Source organism: Ascaphus truei, chromosome 6, assembly GCF_040206685.1.
Source record: "Ascaphus truei isolate aAscTru1 chromosome 6, aAscTru1.hap1, whole genome shotgun sequence".
In the NCBI taxonomy this organism is placed as follows: domain Eukaryota; kingdom Metazoa; phylum Chordata; class Amphibia; order Anura; family Ascaphidae; genus Ascaphus; species Ascaphus truei.
The window spans coordinates 94,613,018-94,632,698 of record NC_134488.1 but is presented as its reverse complement, the minus strand read 5'-3'; the positions used below and the strand labels follow the sequence as shown (position 1 = coordinate 94,632,698).

At 40.0% G+C, this 19,681-nt stretch overlaps 1 protein-coding gene across 1 annotated transcript; it reads right to left on the bottom strand.

Moving 5' to 3' along the window:
- Positions 1-461: 461 nt before the first annotated feature.
- Positions 462-19,203, bottom strand: LOC142498129 (vomeronasal type-2 receptor 26-like). The gene is made up of 4 exons (XM_075606635.1): positions 19,198-19,203; positions 17,112-17,333; positions 12,470-12,593; positions 462-1,384 (listed from the first exon to the last, which is right to left on the bottom strand). Exons 1-4 carry the CDS (start codon positions 19,201-19,203, stop codon positions 462-464), a joined length of 1,275 nt encoding a protein of 424 aa, XP_075462750.1.
- Between the last annotated feature and the right edge of the window lie 478 nt (positions 19,204-19,681).

Genomic DNA, 19,681 nt, shown 5'->3' with positions numbered 1-19,681 from the left:
GGACATGGAGCGGACAGGGTAAGCCATCCTGAAGCAGGCACCCTGCACCAAGTTGAGGCTAGTGTCTCCCCCCCAGACGGTATGTATTCCCTTGTGTTTGTGCATTTTATTCAACATTGTTGTCCTGCCTAGTGAATTGAATCCGGAAGGTAAAAGGTAAAAGGTGACAGATGTATTTTAATGTTATGTTCGTTATCTATGTATTTAAGATTATACTCCTTTGACATTGATGAATAGGAAGTTATTATGCATTCAATTAGCGGATTTTTCTCTACCTTGAGGGCTTTTTTTTGTTGACTCACAATTCCCTAGAGTGCACCTACAGTAACTAATACAAATAGAGGTCGAGCGGTATTGTTCTGTTGTTTTGCATGCTACATTTTATCATATGTAAATTAGTTGAGAAAAACGAGACAACAATATAATTTACATGTTATAATGTAAACCACCAATACGGATCATCATTTTAGTTTACTTTTCTGAGCCATTCTCTTTCCTGTAAGGAATTCTTTGTTGTTCATCTCTGGTCTCAGGATGATAATGTAACACTTTGGTAAAAATATACATACCAATAATCCACTACTCGAAGACAAGATGGCAAATATTTCCACAGCCACCATGTATTTCCCTCGAGTGCTGAGGTAAGCAGGGATGAAAGAGACCCAAACCACACCAAATATTAACATGCTAAAGGTGATTAGTTTGGCCTCATTGAAACTGCCTGGTAACTTTCTTGCTACATAAGCTAGTACAAAACTCAAAGTGGCTAAAAGTCCCATATATCCCAGCATGCACCAGAAGGCCACTATTGCTCCCTCATTGCACTCAACAATTATTGTTCCTATCTTAGCTGTTCTGTCATTATTCTGAAAAGGGGGAGAGTGTGCAATCCAACTAATACATATAATCACTTGTATAGCTGTGCACACAAGTACCAGTGTGTTTGGCACTCTAGAATTAAGCCACATTGGTCTGTTGCTCTTTGGCTGAGTGGAGTTGAAAGCGATCACCACCATGATGGTCTTCCCCAAAACACATGAAATGCACAGTACAAAACTGATCCCAAATGTAATTTGTTGGAGGATACAGGTTATGTTAAGAGGATGACCGATGAACAACAAAGAGCAGAGGTAGCAAACAATTAGGGCCATAAGGAGGAGATAACTAAGGCCCCGATTATTAGCTTTGACAATTGGAGTTTCAGAGTTTTTCAAGAAAATCACTAGGATGCTCAGAGGGAGGAGAGCACCCACGATTGAGAGAGCGGCCAGCGTGCCACCTAACGGGTCTTCATAGGACAGAAACTCCAGGGATTTAAACCTGCAGCCATCATGCCTTTCATTTGGCCACATTCCATCAGGACATTTCATACAGCTTATTGAATCTAAAGGCAGAGAAATATCACAGATTAAAAGCATTGTATTCATAAATATGGCCATCTACATCTAATGTCACACTGAAACTGGCCAAGTAAGGGATGGTTAGGGTAATGTTTTAAATTGTGATATTGCGTTAAAGGAAGATTCTTTTTAATTAAAACTGAGGTTCCATGTCTTTTTGAAGAGTTATGCTGAATGATTGAATGAATAAAGATTCCATGGTGTACAATGTTTAACACAAGGGAATTGTAAGTATTTTAATTTGATTATGTTGAGGTGTTGGAGCATAAGTTTCTTCTTCTCTGAGCCTTTGTGCTTTTGATAACCTAAGTCACCACAACTCTCTTGGAATGAGAGTGTCTACTTGGAGGCAAATGTTGTATTGAGCTAGTCAACACTGCCTGACAATGTGAAATTAAACCAGTATGGAAAATCCATGCTATTGCTGCTATTTGGAACATTAAGTTAACATGGTAAATGATACCTGATAGCGATGAAGAATTTCTGTATGTGTAATGAATTGTGTAGGTTGCTAATGTCAAGGTCTCTGCTGTGTAGTGCAGTATTAATGTATCTAAATTATTAGTTCAGAAGGTTAGTAGCACGGACATACTGTATAGATGCAGTGCCTTTATTCGAACATTTCACGCAGCCGTTTTCGTGAACTCTGCTGTATTCTACACGGCATTCACTCGTTATTCTTCCGTGAACGCTGTTGTGAATGCCGCCAATCACACCAGTCACAATTGGTTTTACCGCTGTTGATTTCTTTGAATTTCCTAGATTCTGATTTCTTTGGGTGCAATTCTTCACGTATCCGCCTGGTGGCAGAAATGAATGAATTGTAATGTGTATTGTAAGTACTGTGCTACTGTGTCAATTTGCAGGTGTTTAAAAAACAGATAAAAACCAAGTCTACAGTACTGTACCACAATGGTCCATTGTGAATCGACCTTGGTCCTTGAAGACGCTGAAGACGTTATCAAACTTAGGCGTTTCATAATAAAAACCTCTAAAACAAATTCTGTGGGCTTTTTTCTACATTCTTATCCCTGCACAATTGCTGACTGGACACCATGTCTACTCCGTAAATGTATAAAAAAAACCTGACTGTAGTTATGAATTTGTAATATGTTCTGCAATTAACGCTGCAACAGATAAGATGGCGACTTTATCAAAATATATGAATATTTCATTTCGAACTATGATTTTTACAAATTTTAACATGACGTTCGTGGGTGGAAGTGTTTGGTAAGACAAACCTTAACTAACGATCATTGATGTTTTCACATTGCCCCTCCTCCCGGAGATAAGAGACGGTATTGTTGTGTGATCCCACATTTTTACAGTTTGTTTGATCATGGCAACGGCAAAAGGAGAAAGGTTAAATCCATATAAGACTCGTCTTTCCCAATCCAGCAATGTAATAGCGCCCGCACCAGAACCTGTTTACAATAACGGTCCGACCATCAGTGAAAACCTGGTGAACTGCAATCCTTGCTACCTGGCCCCGACAGATTACTAGCAAGATTTCCAGCCTGATTTCCAACCAGATTACACGTACCAGCATGGTTGCAAACAAGATTACCAGCTTCAGCATCTGTCAACTATAGGTGTAGCAGGCCAGCTGTCCACTGTCAACTATAATGCAGCCTACAGGAGTGACCACGACTTGTTCTCACAATACGCCTCTGACATTGGCTCATCACTACCTGTTTGGCAAAGTTTATAATGAAGGTAAATATAATGTACTACAGTATACCATATTACACATACAGTACAGTATTAAGTTTAAAATTGCAGTTCAAGCTGCCGTTTTTTTTTAAATTCTTTTTTTAAAAACAATACTGTATGCATCAATACAATATGCACAGAGACAAGTGATTAGCTAAGCTGCAGATCGGTCTGTTCTCCTGTAATCAATCGCTTTGCTCAGGGTTATTTAATTCAAATCTTGCACAGCATTATGGAAAATGTAGTCCTTGAATATGATGGACTGAGCAGTTACTACAGTAGATACATTTGGTGGACTGCTAGGGAGAGAGCGGGGCTCACGAGCCAGAGCCTATCAGAAGGGGAAGAGGGCTGTCAATTTGGAAATACTTCCTACAGTACATTAGAAACATTAAAAATGTCTTTCAAACATTTTTAAAAAATGCTACAAGTTTTTTCTCATAGTACAGAACTGATTTATTTGAAAAAACACACATGTAGGATATTGCTTGAATTTCTGCTTTAATTCCCAATGACACTACAGTAGTGTACAGTATGCCTGCCATACAGTATCAATGCTTCTACTCATGCACACTGCAACACGACTTGATGCATGCGCAATACCTGAAATAATAGCATTATTTTTTTTTCCAGAAAATAAACTTTGACATCACGTGGCAAAAGATAAGGAGGAAGTTTGATGGATCTCTAATATCACTTTTTTTAAATGTTGCTTGCGCATTGAGAATCTGATGAAAAAATCAAACGAGGAAAAAAATTTAATGTCACAATGTAATTTTTATTAAGGAGAGAATAATTGTGAGCTTTATACACAATCTTGCACCCTCGCATCAAATTAGTGATGAATCCTTTTTAACTCAATGGGAGAAAATACTACTGAAATGTTCAGCTGAATTGATGCAACTCCTAGTGAAGTTTGAGACCAAAAAATTTGATACCATCCAATCTGAAATTAAGAAACGATTACCCGAAATTGATACCTGGAGAGAAGTCTCTAATTTTGACAAATATGAGTCAAAATTAAAATCACAGGTAGATAGATTTATAGCAGAGCTGAAAGAGAGAAAACAACTTTATATGTGATAAAATAGATTTTGAGGAAAATCGTATTTTTAAGTACAAAATCTTTAAAGATAGAAATAAGAACTCACGTCGCCATGCGGCTCTGAATTCATCTAGAGAATGGGAAGGTTCAACTAGTGACCTAGATCAAGAAACTAGTACTGAACCAAATTTACCAACAACTATCCCTGGAGCCTCGACCAATACAGGGAATTTTTTAGAATTGGAGGGGCCATCATATCTAAGCAACACCACAGGAGGAAAACTAGGAGGGGATCGGGATGATTACCTAAGAGACAGCAGAGTATGGGGTTACAAGGATCCAGGTTATCAGAAGTCCAACAAGGCCAAAAAGAAAAAACAAAAACATACAGGTCATAAACCTATCCTCTAAAGAATTGAGTACATATCATCTGCAGGTTTTGGCAAAGGGTTTATCTTTCTGTCCAACCAGCAAGATGAACCTATTTGAAATTGTTAAAAATCTAAATCTTTTTTTCAAGAAAGCTTCTCCTCCATAAGTTTTTTACGAGGCGGCAACAAAGAAGCATTGTTAATACACCTCTTGAAAATTTGAATCCTACAGATTTGGATAATTTAGCTGCTCTTGAAGAACTCTTAATAGATAGTGATACACCTCCAGGTGAAGGTCCGTTTACTCAGTTGAAGGCTAAATCAACATTCACACCACCATATGAAGTCAGTGCGCAAGTAAAAGTGTTTACGGAACTAGTCACACATGATCTAGAAAAATTGAATAATTGGACTAGTACACTACCGACACACTTTATTGCAGCACGGCTAGCACCGCAAGCCGGGGGATGCCCCGGCGTGCTAGCCGCACTCCCTCAGCGTGCCGCGCATCACCGATGCGCGGTCACGCGTCATCGGGTGCCTGCGCCCCCTGCACGCGTGTTCAGGGCTCCCCGAGGGAGCCCTGGTGTCCCGCGATGTGGGGGAACGGCGGCAGGGGGTTCCGGGAGACCCGGCGGACCCGGCAGAGGGAGGGAGAGCACCCCGATCGGAGGGCGCTCCTCCGCTGCTTCGGAGGGTGCCGGGCGCGCGCCAGGTTACTGCTGCGGCCGAGAACGGGCAAATGCTCGAATAAACTCGGCCGCAGCAGTAAATACAATCTAAGTATGAAAGAACATTTTGCACTGAGAGAGTTAAGCCAAGACGATACCCTAGTGATTAAGCCATCTGATAAGGGTGGGAATGTGGTGGTGTTGGATAAAACAGCATATATGAAGGAATGCCAGAGACTACTGTCAGACATAACATGTTATCGAATATTTGATTGTGATCCCACTTCCATCTTCCAAAGAGAACTACTTACCATTCTTTAGGCAGGAAAATTGAATAAAGTTATTACAAACAAGGAGTTTGATTTCTTATACATTAAGAATCCAAAGGTAGCTACATTCTACCATCTTCCTAAGTTACATAAGGGGAAAACCCCACCCCCAGGGAGACCAATAGTGTCTGGCATTGGTAACTTGACATCCAATGCCAGTGTCTATGTGGACAATTTGTTACGTCCGTTTGTGAGTTCCCTACCATCGTATCTCCGGGACACCATGGACGTGCTGTTAAAACTTGAGGACGTTACTACCGGTCAAAGCACGTTCTTGGTTGGTCTCGATGTCGAGGGATTATATACGAGCATTCCACACACGGTTGGCATGAAAGCCATTGCCCATTTTCTGAGATCTAGAGGGCAGGATTTACTAATACAACAAGTTCATTCTCCAACTATTGGACCTTACCCTCACAAAGAACTACTTTGTGTTCAGTAACAGATACTATCATCAGATCCAGGGCACCGCAATTGGGACCACTTGTGCCCCCACCTATGCCAATTTATATCTAAGCTGGTGGGAGGAAACAGTGGTCTTCAGCGATGCCCTGGAATCATACACTGTATTCATTGACCTGTGGGTAAGGTTCATAGATGATATCTTTATGCTATGGACAGGTACCTTGGATCTCCTAAATGAATTTGTTGAGTTGTTAAATTCAAACCAACACAACTTGAAACTAACCACTGTCTCAAGTCTTCTGAGTTTAGATTTCTTGGATATAACTATTTTTAAGGATATGTCAGGTAAACTGGAAACCACTATCTTTAGAAAAAGTACTGCTACAAACAGTCTACTGAGAGCAGAGAGTCAACATCCGAAACATGTTATAAAGGCCATCCCAACAGGCCAATATTTGCGCGTACGGCGTAATTGCTCAACCATATCTGAGTTTAAAGAACAATCTACTGACAAATAGATTCCTAGAATGAGGACACTCAAAAGGTAGTCTAACACGAGCTTATAATAGGGCATTAAATACTACGAGAACACAGCTCCTAGCCAATGTAAATCCTGGCCACTCAGGTGGTGACTATAAACCTATACGGTTTATTGGAACATTCAATGATCAGTGGGGTTCGATTTATCACATTCTTAACACACACTGGCACATCCTCCTGGATGATGCTGACCTAAAAGGGGCATTATCAACTACACCCAAACTCACTAGTAGGAGAAGTAGAAATTTGAAAGATATTCTAGTGAGAAGCCACTTTCAGGTCAAACCACGTGGTATCTGGCAAGATCAAAAACCCAAGGGCTCATACGCCTGTGGACGATTTAAGGCCTGCAGATATGTGCCCAAAACAACTGAGTTTATGAACTCTACAAACACACGTACGTTTAAAATCAATGATTACATAAATTGTACTACAGAGGGGGTTATTTATTTGATCATTTGTTCCTGCAGGAAATTGTACGTGGGTAAGACCTTCAGACATTTTAAAACAAGAATACTTGAACACCTTGGATCCATAAGGAATGTAAAAGATACCCCACTTGCACGACACGTGATCAGTGAACATCAAGGAATTAGTGATAAACTGATGTTTATTGGTATTGAGCATATTCCTTGGGGTTAACGCAAGGGGGACTGGAACAAGATCTTATTGCAGACTGAATGTAAATGGATCTACACATTACAAACATTAATTCCAAAGGGCCTTAATGAGGGCTATATATATACTTCCTTTATATAAACTTGGAACGGATTTCTATGGCATGTAACAGCTCGAATGTACAACTTAGGGGACTACAGGTATATAGCATAAAATTAGATGTTCGTTTTGACCTATTAGGTGGACAGCATAGGTTAGATCATTTCTACACTATTAAGACATACAAATAAGTCTATGTTTGCCTTGTATATGATATACGTATATAACATGAACATGAATTAGTATGATATAAATATATATTGGCCCTCATTAAATGCCACCCCTTTGACCAGTACCCCCTGTATAGGGTGATTAGTGGCTATACTTTTACTATTTAGCTATCCATAAATGCACTTATCGCCCGAACAGCTCAGTTCTCACAACCCCATTGGATCATTTATTGTATGTGACCAGAACCGAGGAGTAATCAGTGAATGAGGACACTATATGTATAATCCCCACTTTATTTATTTATTTACGAAATTTCTATACCTATGAGGTTAATATAGCTGTCTACAACTGTAAGTGAAAGATAGAGGTACCTTTAAGGATCGCACAGCACAGGAGCATATAAGTGGGCAGCGCTACTCTGTTGAACACCTCCCACGTTGAGAATGCGCCACCCCCTATGCGCGAAACGTACGTCAGGCATGACGTCATCGCGTTGACATCGTGGATGAGGAAGTAACAGGTGAGATCGTTCTGAATGCAGTGGTAGTCACTGGTTGCTTATTGCAGTAACTATATATGTTCATATTGGGCACAGCTCATTATTTGCTGTTTGTATCTCCCCTGCTATACACTTTTGAGCATACCGCTGAGTACTTTGATATGATGGTTTGCCTTATGGCATAGGACTACCTACACTGCATTATATTCCACCCTGAGGTATAGAGACGTGATATGCACTAGCATCCTGACCTCAATTCATTGATTGTGTCTTACCTACTACGATCCACTCACCTGGTTCCGGGATTCATTTTGAGAGTAATTTGGATCCAACCACGATTATCCCTGGACTGGCTGTCACCCGTTACACATATGTTTTAATTGTTTTTATGATAGTTTAGAGTATGTGCTATTTAATATGTGTTACTTTGGTTTATTAATAAAATATTTATTCTTTTTGCCTTTTGGCTTTTAGTGGCAATTGCCCTCCCACAGTGCTGGGAGCGATTGCTTACCTGTACCTTCACAGCTAATTAAATTACTCATACAGTGGGTATTTAAACCCTGCTAACCATTCCTAGCTTTGCTCTGCAGTTAATGAGGATCTTTCAGGAGGATTCTCTGTCTCCTCATGTGTTTTTGAGCTTTATTCAAAACCTTATACAGTATGATGCTATGTTTTCATATTCAATACTTGTTTACATTGTTATCATCACTACTGTTTTATTTTATCAATGACGTTGCATTTTGGGGTATAATTACAGTAGACTTGCATGTGTAATTAATTCTACTAAGAAACTACAAAAATAAATATTAATATATTTTATTCTATATTTATTATTTATTATTCAATTCTTTCAACTTTTGCTAGGCTTGCTCTACTTTTCATACTGTTTCTGTGAGTGGTCTCTGTGAGTGTTAACTCTTTATTACATTTTAAAACAGTTCCAAGGATTCTAGGATGCACACACATTAGGCAAAGATGGACTCATTTAATTTAGTTACAAAAGGCATTCGAGTCGTTACAACACGCGACAGAGAAGCCCAATGCTACATCCAATATGACAAAAATACACAATAAAATACTTATATAGTCTCTTGAAAAAGGGTAATTTAGTTTAACCCTTTGGCCAAAGTATTGTAAGCCTGTGAGCCACGACACGGCAGACCCAGTTCACAGGTCCTAACACTACCAGATACAATACTAATATACTGAAAAAACAAAAGATATTCTGGCGCACAGCCAAGGTTGGGTCCCAAAAAGGTTGAATTAAAAATATTGCTTTATTGACCCATCTAAAAAAGTGGAGGCACACACCCTCCTACGCGTTTGTACTCCTTGATAGTGTTTTTAACACGAAATGCATAAGAGGGTTTGTGCCTCCACTTTTTTAGATTGATCAATAAAGCAATATTTTTAATTCAACCTGTTTGGGACCCACTCTTGGCTGTGCGCCAGAATATCTTTTGTTTTTTCAGATCTACATCTCTACACTAGGCTGCACGCCTACCAGGGCATAAGGACAAGGAATCTCCGTGAGTACTTTTTTCATTATATGATAATATGTCTTGTGAGTCCAGGGACCATCCCAATGAGGGTTTGATGGGGTTTTCATAACCATACACCTTACCCTTCAGGGATCATTGGCCCACCTGGGGACTTTACTACTACATCAGTTCTCATATACATTTATCCAGTCCTGGTTTCTTGTTCATTTACTGAAGGGATTCAGTGCTGAAGCGCCTTTGTCACTTGAAGTTCTGGAAAATACTAATATACCTCTATTAGGATTCTAGTCATTATCCTTAACTCCCCCAGGCCATGGGAGCTTCCTTAATAAACAAAGACACATTAACTTTAAGCCTTGTGTTCTTGGCTGAGTAATTACTTTGACTGGTTTGACACGCATGCACATCACAGCATTCGAGTAGTAGTTGCACCTTCCCCCCTTCTTGGGAATTTTGTGAGAATGACTTCACATTCAGGGGGCGATGCACTAATCAGTAATAACTGCTTTTAAGAGTGATAAGTGGCTTTTAAGGCCGATACAGCGATTCACCAGGCAGTGATAATAGCGCTTTATCGGCCTTAAAAAGCATTTTTTCAGCCCTCTGAAAAAAACACGTCCGATCAGGCAAAAAACGGCAAATGTGCCATTTTTTGCCAGTCCGCGTGATTCACTAAACAGTGATAAGTCAATTGTGCTTTAAAAGAAAACCAGAATTTCGCGCCAGCTGAAAGCTGGCACAAAAGAGCTGGAGAAAGTCAAAAAAGCATTGTTTATCTTTTGTTCAGCACACCATTAATACAACAGGCTGGCAGGTGTCCCCAGGTGATCCCCGCAGGAGTCCGTGGCTCTCGGGTGGTCCCCGCAGGTGTCTGGTACTGCTGGCCAGCGGCGACCCCCACACGTGTGCCCCCCCAAAAATACTTTTAAATAAATTCACCCCCCCGCCCCCTAAGATATACAGTACAATAATGGACAAAATTACTATTATCTAGATACGGAAAATAGTGCATCTCCATTTAAAATACAAAAATAAGCAGCAGAAATAAAGTAAATAAAGCTTGCACTCACCCCTGCCAGGCTGCCACGATGAAGGCCGTCCTCATCCTCAGCACCATCCATGTCCTCCATTGCCATAAACAATACAGTACATAAAAAAGACAATCTAATGTCCCCTAACCCCTTCATCACCTTATCGGTAGTAACCGCTATAGTAATTAAGGGGTTTTCTACAACTACCCACCCAGGCGACCTAAACACCCACCCAAGGCAACTACCCTTCACCCATTCATTGGTACAGTCGGTACATCATGTTCATATAATATGGGCATGATTTACCACTATACCAAATCAAACACAGCACATAGCCAAATGAAACCCGGCACATAGCAAAATAAAAAACAGAACATATCAAAATAAAACACACCACATACTGTAGCAAAATAAAACACATCCCATAACTAATTAAATTGATAACAAATGCCAATAAAACAATTGAATGGCACAGTGGGTACATTATGCCCATATAATATGAGCATCATTTAACACTATGCCAGTCAATGACTAACCTAAAATAAACAATCACAAACAAGATTCAAGCCATCCAAACAATCAGAAAATAAAAACAAATCAAGAAGTAAACAGAACTAAATTACCACCAATCAATTAATCCAATCCAAAATATAAACCACAGTTCCCAATTAAACATCAAAACAAAACCATAATGAAATAAATGAAAGCTCAAAATAAACACCATCTAACATAATCTAACTATCAAAGAGAAGCCGCTATTAAAAAGCAAGCACCCCCTGGACTAAACTATTTAAAACACCACTAAAAAGTACATCTTACTAAATAAAAACAAAATTTAAATTGCTCAAACATTTCTAAACAAACAAGCAAAATACATTTAAAATACATAAAAACAAGCATTTGCAAAAAAAAAACCACTGCTTGTCCCTTGTATGTATATCCATAGAGACATACATAAATACAGTGGCAATGAATGCTCTGTGCATCAAAGCCTGAAACATTATGAATGCCCCTGGGGAAGGTGTCGATAAGCAGTTTAATTTGCTTTTGTTTGTAGGATTTGTGAAGGGGGAAAGGGGAAGGTGCAACTAGTTATACAGAATTATACCTGTACCTGTAATTCAAATAAATCATTTGAACAGTTCAATCTTTAAATATACTTTTTGTGTGTTCATTTTTTTACACTTACAGTAGTGTAGTACAATAACTAAAGTTCTAAAGGCATTTAAATATATAAAAATGTCATTGATACTGTATACTGTACAGAATACAGTACAGTAAATTATGTACAAAATACAGTATAAAGCTAGCAAATGAAAGTGTTTGCTACTACTGTATTTAGATTCATCAACAGCAGTAGTACTGTAGTAGTGTCTAGCAGATACAGTATCTAGCAAAATGTGATATGCGTTTCAACAAGGTTCCAATTAGACATACATACATACGCAGAAATGTGATGACACGCATACAGTATGCATTTCATAGACATACACGCATGCGCGGAATAAATATTTTACATTTGGAAGAAGAAGCGACGTTGAATTTTTGTATTATTCCTTTTCCCTTTACAGTATGATCCTGTACAAATACAACATTTAATTTGTTCAAAATACTTTTTGTTGTGTGTGCTCATATTTTTAATCTTCTACAGTTAAGGGATTTGTATATAGCTAAGGAGCCTCAGAAAGGACTTCTTTCCCATGTACACTACACAGTATGAACTTGTAACGTTAATCTTCAAAATACAATTACACCCACTTGAAGTACTGTACGGCAATAAAAGACAGGTTGAATTGCTATTAGAATTTTAAGACTACAATTCACGATCACCCACTTGAGTTTCTCGATGGTATTGCAGACAACGCTAAAATGCCATTTTCTGCACTCGATAAAAACACTAGTCAACACACGTCTTAACGCGTTAAAGATTGAAGAAATCACGCACCATGACATGATTATGCCCACGTATACAACCCGTGAAATGTTCGAATAACGGCTGCTGCATCTGTATGTGTAAGATACAGTAGGTGTGAGAGAAAACAAGTACTACACATTTTACTGTTATTTACCTGTTTCATTACTAATCTCTTCTCCTGAACATAACATACAGTCAAAGCAGCATACTGGCTGCCCTTTCTTAGGAGCTTTTCTGTATCCTGGAGGGCATCTCTCACTGCATATGGATGTAGGAACCTACAGTTAGTACGAGAGATACAGTATGATATGTAGAGATATGCAATTTTTTCACCAACTTTCTCAAATCAGGTGAAAATTGCCAATGTAGTTTCACAAAAATGGCAAAGTTAGCAAAATATTTGCACAGCATTAAGGGTCATTGTACATTGCAAATTCCAACATGGAAGCAAAAAAACATCAAGTCACATTGCTCTGTATATATTGCCATTTATGCTAAATTCTAGGGAAGTTCATGAAATGTCATGTTAATCAAATAAAGTTGTTGCACCCAAGTATTTTCAGGCATTCCCGAGCAATGTGAGCTTTGCAAAAATTTAGGTTAATCAAGGAGAAAACCACAAAAAAGACACTCTACTGATATTATCAACTTGCTACTAAACATGATCACTAACTCAGATGAACACGTCATATTTCATAGTGTCTAGTGGTCACTTGGCATAAGTAATTATGTGTTATTTTCTTGAAACATTCCATTTCTTTAGGACATTTAACACATTATCAGTTGCAATCTAATAAAATATATTGGAATGGATGCCAATAATGAGGAGAATTTTAGGTTCAGGGATTAATTACTAGTTGTTTTTTCTCACACTATGGGGTCTATGCACTAAAGTCCGATAGGAAAAATCGCCAGGGATTTTAAATCTCCATTTTGACAGTGTTGCAATCACAGTATGCAGAAAGCCCCGAATACCAGTTATACAACATTTGCAAAAATGGCCAGTAGCTGGCAATGAGATGATCGCTCCTGTGTAAAGGACTCATCTGCCGAGTTGTTTCTGCTGTAGATAGAGCCGCCTAACCCTGCGCAAATCTCGGCCTAAATTTTTTTAAATTACATTTTTATTACTAGTGTATTAGTATGTAGCAGGGAGTCTCCGGGGCAGAACCGCGTTGATTTGAGGTCCGGGGACCCCCTGTTCCCGTTATTCAGGCCCCGTTATGGGGTGCCAGTATCTACTATGCATTTAAATGTCCGGGTCACTCATCTTAAAATTTAAATATGTAGTAAGCACCAATACACAATCCACCCCTTGTGCCCCCACATAAAATTATTTATTTTAACACACAATTCGTAACATAGGCCGGCGTTGGGTCCTCGTGTGGTCACCATGGGACCCCGCTGGCCTGCAGTACCATTCTTGTTTTTAAAAAAATAAAGAAGGTCTTCATTTCAATAAATACACCTCCCCCATCCCCAAACACATACACTACAGTAATGTGCAAAATAACTATTATCCAGATATGGATAATAGATCATGTGCCGGTTATGAAACGAAACATTAACCAGCCAGCATAAATAAAGTAAATAAAACCGTTCTACTACCATTATGAAGGGCATCATCATCAGCATACTGCAGGGCCATGTCCTCCATTGCCAGAAAGAATACACAAAAAATACAATCTAATGGCCCCTAACCCCTTAATCACCTTAGCGGTTAATAACCGCTATAGTAATTTAGGGGTTAACCCACCTTCCCCCGTTACCCACCTTCCCCCTTTACCCACACAGGAGGCCTAACCACCCACCCCGGACACACTATACCCACCATGTACCCATTGATTGGTATAGTAGTACATCATACCCATATAATATGGGCATGATAAATTACTATAGCCGGCCACGAATCGCCCGGCCGAGCAGGGTGCAGCTCACGAGCGTCAGTACGCCCTGCCTGGCCGCAGCCTAAACAATTAACAGAAATAGGGACTATAAGAGTCAATAGAAGAAATGCATTTTGCAAAAAAATGCATTGGCTACCACTGTATTCATCTGTACCCTAAACAGGCACCGGTTAATATTTTAGTAGTAAATGGGGTTTGAAAAACATAAACAAAGAAAAATCCAATCAAAAAACCTGTAAAAATAAAATTACATACATTCAGTATTTATCTTACCTTTAGAAGCGTTGGCCCTCCGAATCCTGTGAAATCAGGAAGCTCTCGTACCATGACGTCATAAAACTCAATCCAACACCATCCACATTGAACATCCAGGACAGGTAACAAAATTCTTCTTTCTTTAATCTTCTATCATCTTCTTTGCGCCCAAATGTGACGTCGCAGGCCATATTTAAGGCCGGACTTCTCATTTGAGCTCAAGGAGCCGACATCATGGATTTAATATGTGTTATTGGATTAACAGATGAAGACAGAAGAAATAAATAAACACAGATGAAGCAAGAAGAAGACGATAGAAGATGAAAGAAGATTAAAGAAAGAAGAATTTTGTTACCTGTCCTGGATTTTCAAGGTGGATTAAGTTTCATGACATCACGGTGTGAGAGAGCTTCCTGATTCCACAGGATTCAGAATACCAACGCTTATAAAGGTAAGATCAATATTGAATGTACAGTATGTAATTTTATTTTTACAAGTTTTTTGATTGGATTTTTCTTTTTTTATGTTTTTTAATGCCTATTGACTGCTAATGTTTTAATCTGTGCCTGTTTCGGGTGCAGATGAATACAGTGGTAGCCAATGCATTTTTTGCAAAATGCATTTCTTTAATTGGCTGTTAAATTCTCTATTTCTATTTATTGTTTAGATCACATTGTTTTGAATTTTGGTGGCTTTTAAAAAAAAATCTGATTTTTTAGCATTTTTATTGAATGATATATTTTGTTGGCTGCTGGTTTTAATTAATGTGTTGCCTAGTGGTAGTATTAATTAATTGTTGTGTTGTTACTGATTTTATGTATTAAATGTATTGTTTGGCTAGTGGTGTGATTTATTTAATTGATTGCCTAGTGGTTTTATTTCTTTAATTGATTGGCTTGTGGTTTTATTTAGGTAATTGATGGGTTGGCTGGTGCTTTTAATTTTTTTATTTTGGGGGTTTAGGTGCTTGTTGTATATGTTGTATTACTGTGTATTTTGGACATTCATGCTTTTTTATTAGGATGACCATTGACTGCTATAGTAGCTTATCATGCCCATATTATATGGGTATGATGTACTACTATGCCAATTAATGGGTATATGGTGGGTATAGTGGGTCCAGGCTGGGTAGTTAGGCCTCCTGGGTGGGTAATGGGGGAGGCTAGTTTAACCCCTTAATTACTATAGCGGTTATTAACTGCTAAGGTGATTAAGGGGTTAGAAGCCATTAGATTGTATTTTTTATGTATTCTTTCTGGCAACTGAGGACATGGCCCTGCAGTATGCTGATGAGGATGCCCTTCATAATGGCAGGGGTAAGTAGAATGGTTTTATTTACTTTATTAATGCTGGCGGGCTAATGTTGTGTTTAATAATGGTAAAATTATCTATTATCCATATCTGGATAATAGTTATTTTGCACATTACTATACTGTATGTGTTTGGGGGAGGTGTATTTATTGAAATGGACGCCATCTTTATTTATTTTTACAACACAAATGGTACCGCAGGCCAGTGGGGACCCACGGGGACCACATGAAGTCCCCCAGACATCCGTGAGGACCACTCGGCGACCCCCGCGGCCCATGGTATTAATCATGTGTATAAACAAATAAATAATGGTTTTATTTGGGGGCATGGTGGGTGGGTTGTCTAATGGTGTTTATTACATAATGTAATGGTTATTGGTGGCCCAGGAGGTGGTTAGTAGGGTTTTTGTGTGTATTTTTGTTTGTTGTGGGTAGCAGGGATAGGTAAAGGGGGTGGTAGGCCCAAGGATGGGTGTTTATGCCTACCGGGTGGGTAGCGGGAGTGGTTAACCCCTTCATTACCTTAGCGGTATTAACTGCTAAGGTAATTAAGGTGTTAAGTCAATCCGCAACCCCCCCTCAAGGCCTAAACACACCCCAAGGCCAAATACCACATTCACCCACCCCCACTACCCACAATAAGCATGGCACTGGTGGATAACCCCTTCATTGTCTTAGCGGTTAGCCGCTAAGGTAATGAAGTTGCTTGTAAATGCATTTTTCAAGCATCTGATTCATGCCAGTGGTCTCCTGTGCTGGTATTAATGTGTATCAGCTCCGCAGAACCTCGGCATCAATCTGATGCAGGGAAAATGCTTTTTGTTTTTAAGTGCTGTGCCGTCTCGCCGCTTATCGGCAGCTTCTCACAACATCTTGCCAACTTTTTCTGGTGAAGCAATTTGGAGAGGAAATTTCAATTATAGAGTGGCGATTAGCCTCGATTAGCTGATCGGGGCTACTATAATTGAGCGATTCTGAAAAACTGCCGATAAGTGCCAATAAGTGGCTTATCGCTGCGCGTTTGGCTATTTTTTTTTCCGGGACAAATATTTGCCAAAATGCTCTCTTATCGTCAACTTATCTGGGCTTACTGAATAGCAGAAGGCTTTTTTGGCGATAAGCTAGTGATAAATGGCTTATCGGTGTTTACTGCAAAGACCCCTATATTGGCTTTAGCGTTTATCATCTGCTATAGATAGGTGGGCTCGAAAAGGTAACAAGTGCGACACAATATCTCACCAGAAACACTTTTTGGGGTTTGATTGTTATCAAATATTGTACATATATATATATATATATACAGTACAGAATTAATTTTGCTGACCTCTGTGTAGCCTCCACTCCAGAAAATAGTGTTATTACTTCTAGTAACTCCCCGCTCAGATCCTTCCATGGAAATGCCAAGATTGACATATCTACTTGTGCCGTTAGGTAGAGCTTGCCAGTTTACATATTCTAAGCGTAAGGATTGATCTCCAAACTCATTAAAGAACACTTCCTGTCCAGCAGTATTGTTAAACCGCACCCGTTTTATGTAGTGTAATAGCTGAAAAGAGGATAAGAAATGCATTTTTTTAACAGTTGTAATAGTTACAATGTTAAAGTTTTAGTTATGTTATCAATATGAGATGTTAAATTTGTCAGGGCTCCCATATTTCATGTAGCTACTTAATAATCTTCATGGGTTTATAAAGTAGTAATGCATTTCAATGAGAAAGAAAGTTAGGGTTAGTAAAACATTACAAAAACCCTCCACCATTCAGGAATAATAAATAACACTTATTAGCACATTCCATGTACTGCACTGACACACTTTATTCGAGCAAATACCCAGTATGTACCTGGCAGATACCTGGAATGCGCCGCTCCTCACCTCTGACAAGCCCCGTTGCGTTTGCCTTCCCAGCCTGGATTCATGCCTGGCTGACGGGCGGCTGATCTGTTAAATGATAATGATTAGGATTTAATAGGCTGCAATGCTTCGCGTGTCTACCAGATGGCATAAATTCATGAATTGTAATGCAGTATATATATATACTGTGCAGTATTGCAGCCAGCGGGAATAAAATGCTTCAATCCCTGCCTGGAAAATACCTCAATGCACTCGGGCAGAAAACAGTCACAAACCTCAATACACCCGGGTATACCCGAATTCGTGGGACTAGCCGAGCTCGAATAAAGTGTGTCGCCAGTGTATCAGATAGGTCCAGAAACCCACCTTACCCCATAATCACATAGTATACTGTTGTTCCACTGTTGCCAGGGATTCTGGGTAATGGCATACAATAGAGCACTCATAGGCACAGATCTATAGAGTTTCCTGATTGACGTAATGCAGCCTTAACGTAAGTTAACACATCATTAAGTGCCAATGACAGCGGCGAAACTACCGTCTGGAATGTCCCGGGGGCCAAAGCAAAGGGGAGCTGAAGGGAGTCGAGATCCTCCCTCGTGACTTGTGATGAACCCCCAAGCATTTACAGAGGCCCCCCTCTGTTCCATAGCGCAATTATACTGGAAGCTGGGGAGAGACCAGAACCTCAGTAAGAGAGTATCCCTCCTCCATCAACACGGTGCTGTCACATGATGCAGCTACATCATGACGTCGCACGAGGAGGAGTCAGAAACCCAGGGGCCCTTTATGCTGCAACTGTGCCACTGGTCAACTGGTATCTTCAAAGCTCAGGAATGCAGTATTACATGTTGTTTTCAGCCATAAGCTTGCGTTAACTATAAAATACATTAGTGCTAATAATATACAAAAGAGGTGCTCCCTCTAATAACCCCTATCCCAGAGCTCCGTTATAGTTAACACAAGGAATTAATGATGTGTTACTTAGAGTATACTTAAAGGTGGCATTAGCTCTCAGGGTTTTAGGGGATAAAGGGGGGGAAGGAGATTCTTATTATTGTACTATCCCAAGTACTATAGATAGTCTCCCCCCTCAACGCACCTTTATACATCATGTGGAGAGACACCTGTGCACAAAAAGGAGCTCACCTCAGATACCTGTGATATATGCAATAACGGATAATGGATATGCCAAATATATTGTAATTCATTAAATTAGCATAAATCCCACGTATCTCAGGTGTTCCCCGAGTAATAATATTTTAAGCTAATTTAACATGCTGTTAAGGCTGCGTCCCCGCTAGCACTGAGCTCGCTGAGTGGGCGGCGCTTGGCGAGGTGACTTGCATATAAATATATATGCAAGTCCCACTCACGCGATGCACGTGTGCATATGACCGTGCGCATATGCGCATGCACACATGCTCACCAGCGCTTTGCGCTTAGATAAACAAAACTTTTATACTCTCTAGCGCGCTCAGCTTCCCCTCCATCATCCCCCCTAACCCCTGTCCCCCCTCCCCCGCGATCGCTTGCGAAATTTTAAAGGACAACCCACACTCATGCTTGGAGAGCTTTCCAAGCATGAGCAAGCTCAGCACCAGCGGGGACAAAGCCTAAGCCTGTGCTAATGAGATACAGTGGCGACCAACTTTATTCTAACACGGCTAGTTCCGCAAATTTGGGTATATCCCGGTGATGTTCGATTTTGTACTGTTTTCGGCCGGAGTGCATTGCGTTATTTCCCCTGCTGTGATTTAAGCATTTTATTCCGGCTGGCTGCAATACTGCAATGCCGTGTAAAAACACATGGGGGCGTTTGCGAGCTGTTGTCTTTGAAGCCGTCCACTATAAACCCCTAACATACAGTACTGTACATTACAGTAGTGTACATGTGCAAGGGGTCTCCGGAGCTGAACCGCGTTGGTTTCAGGTCGGGGGGGGGTCTCCGGAGCTGAACCGCGTTGGTTTCAGGCCGGGGGGCCCCCTGCTCCCCGAGATACAGGCCCCTTTATGAGGTGCCAGTATCCCTCTGCATTTAA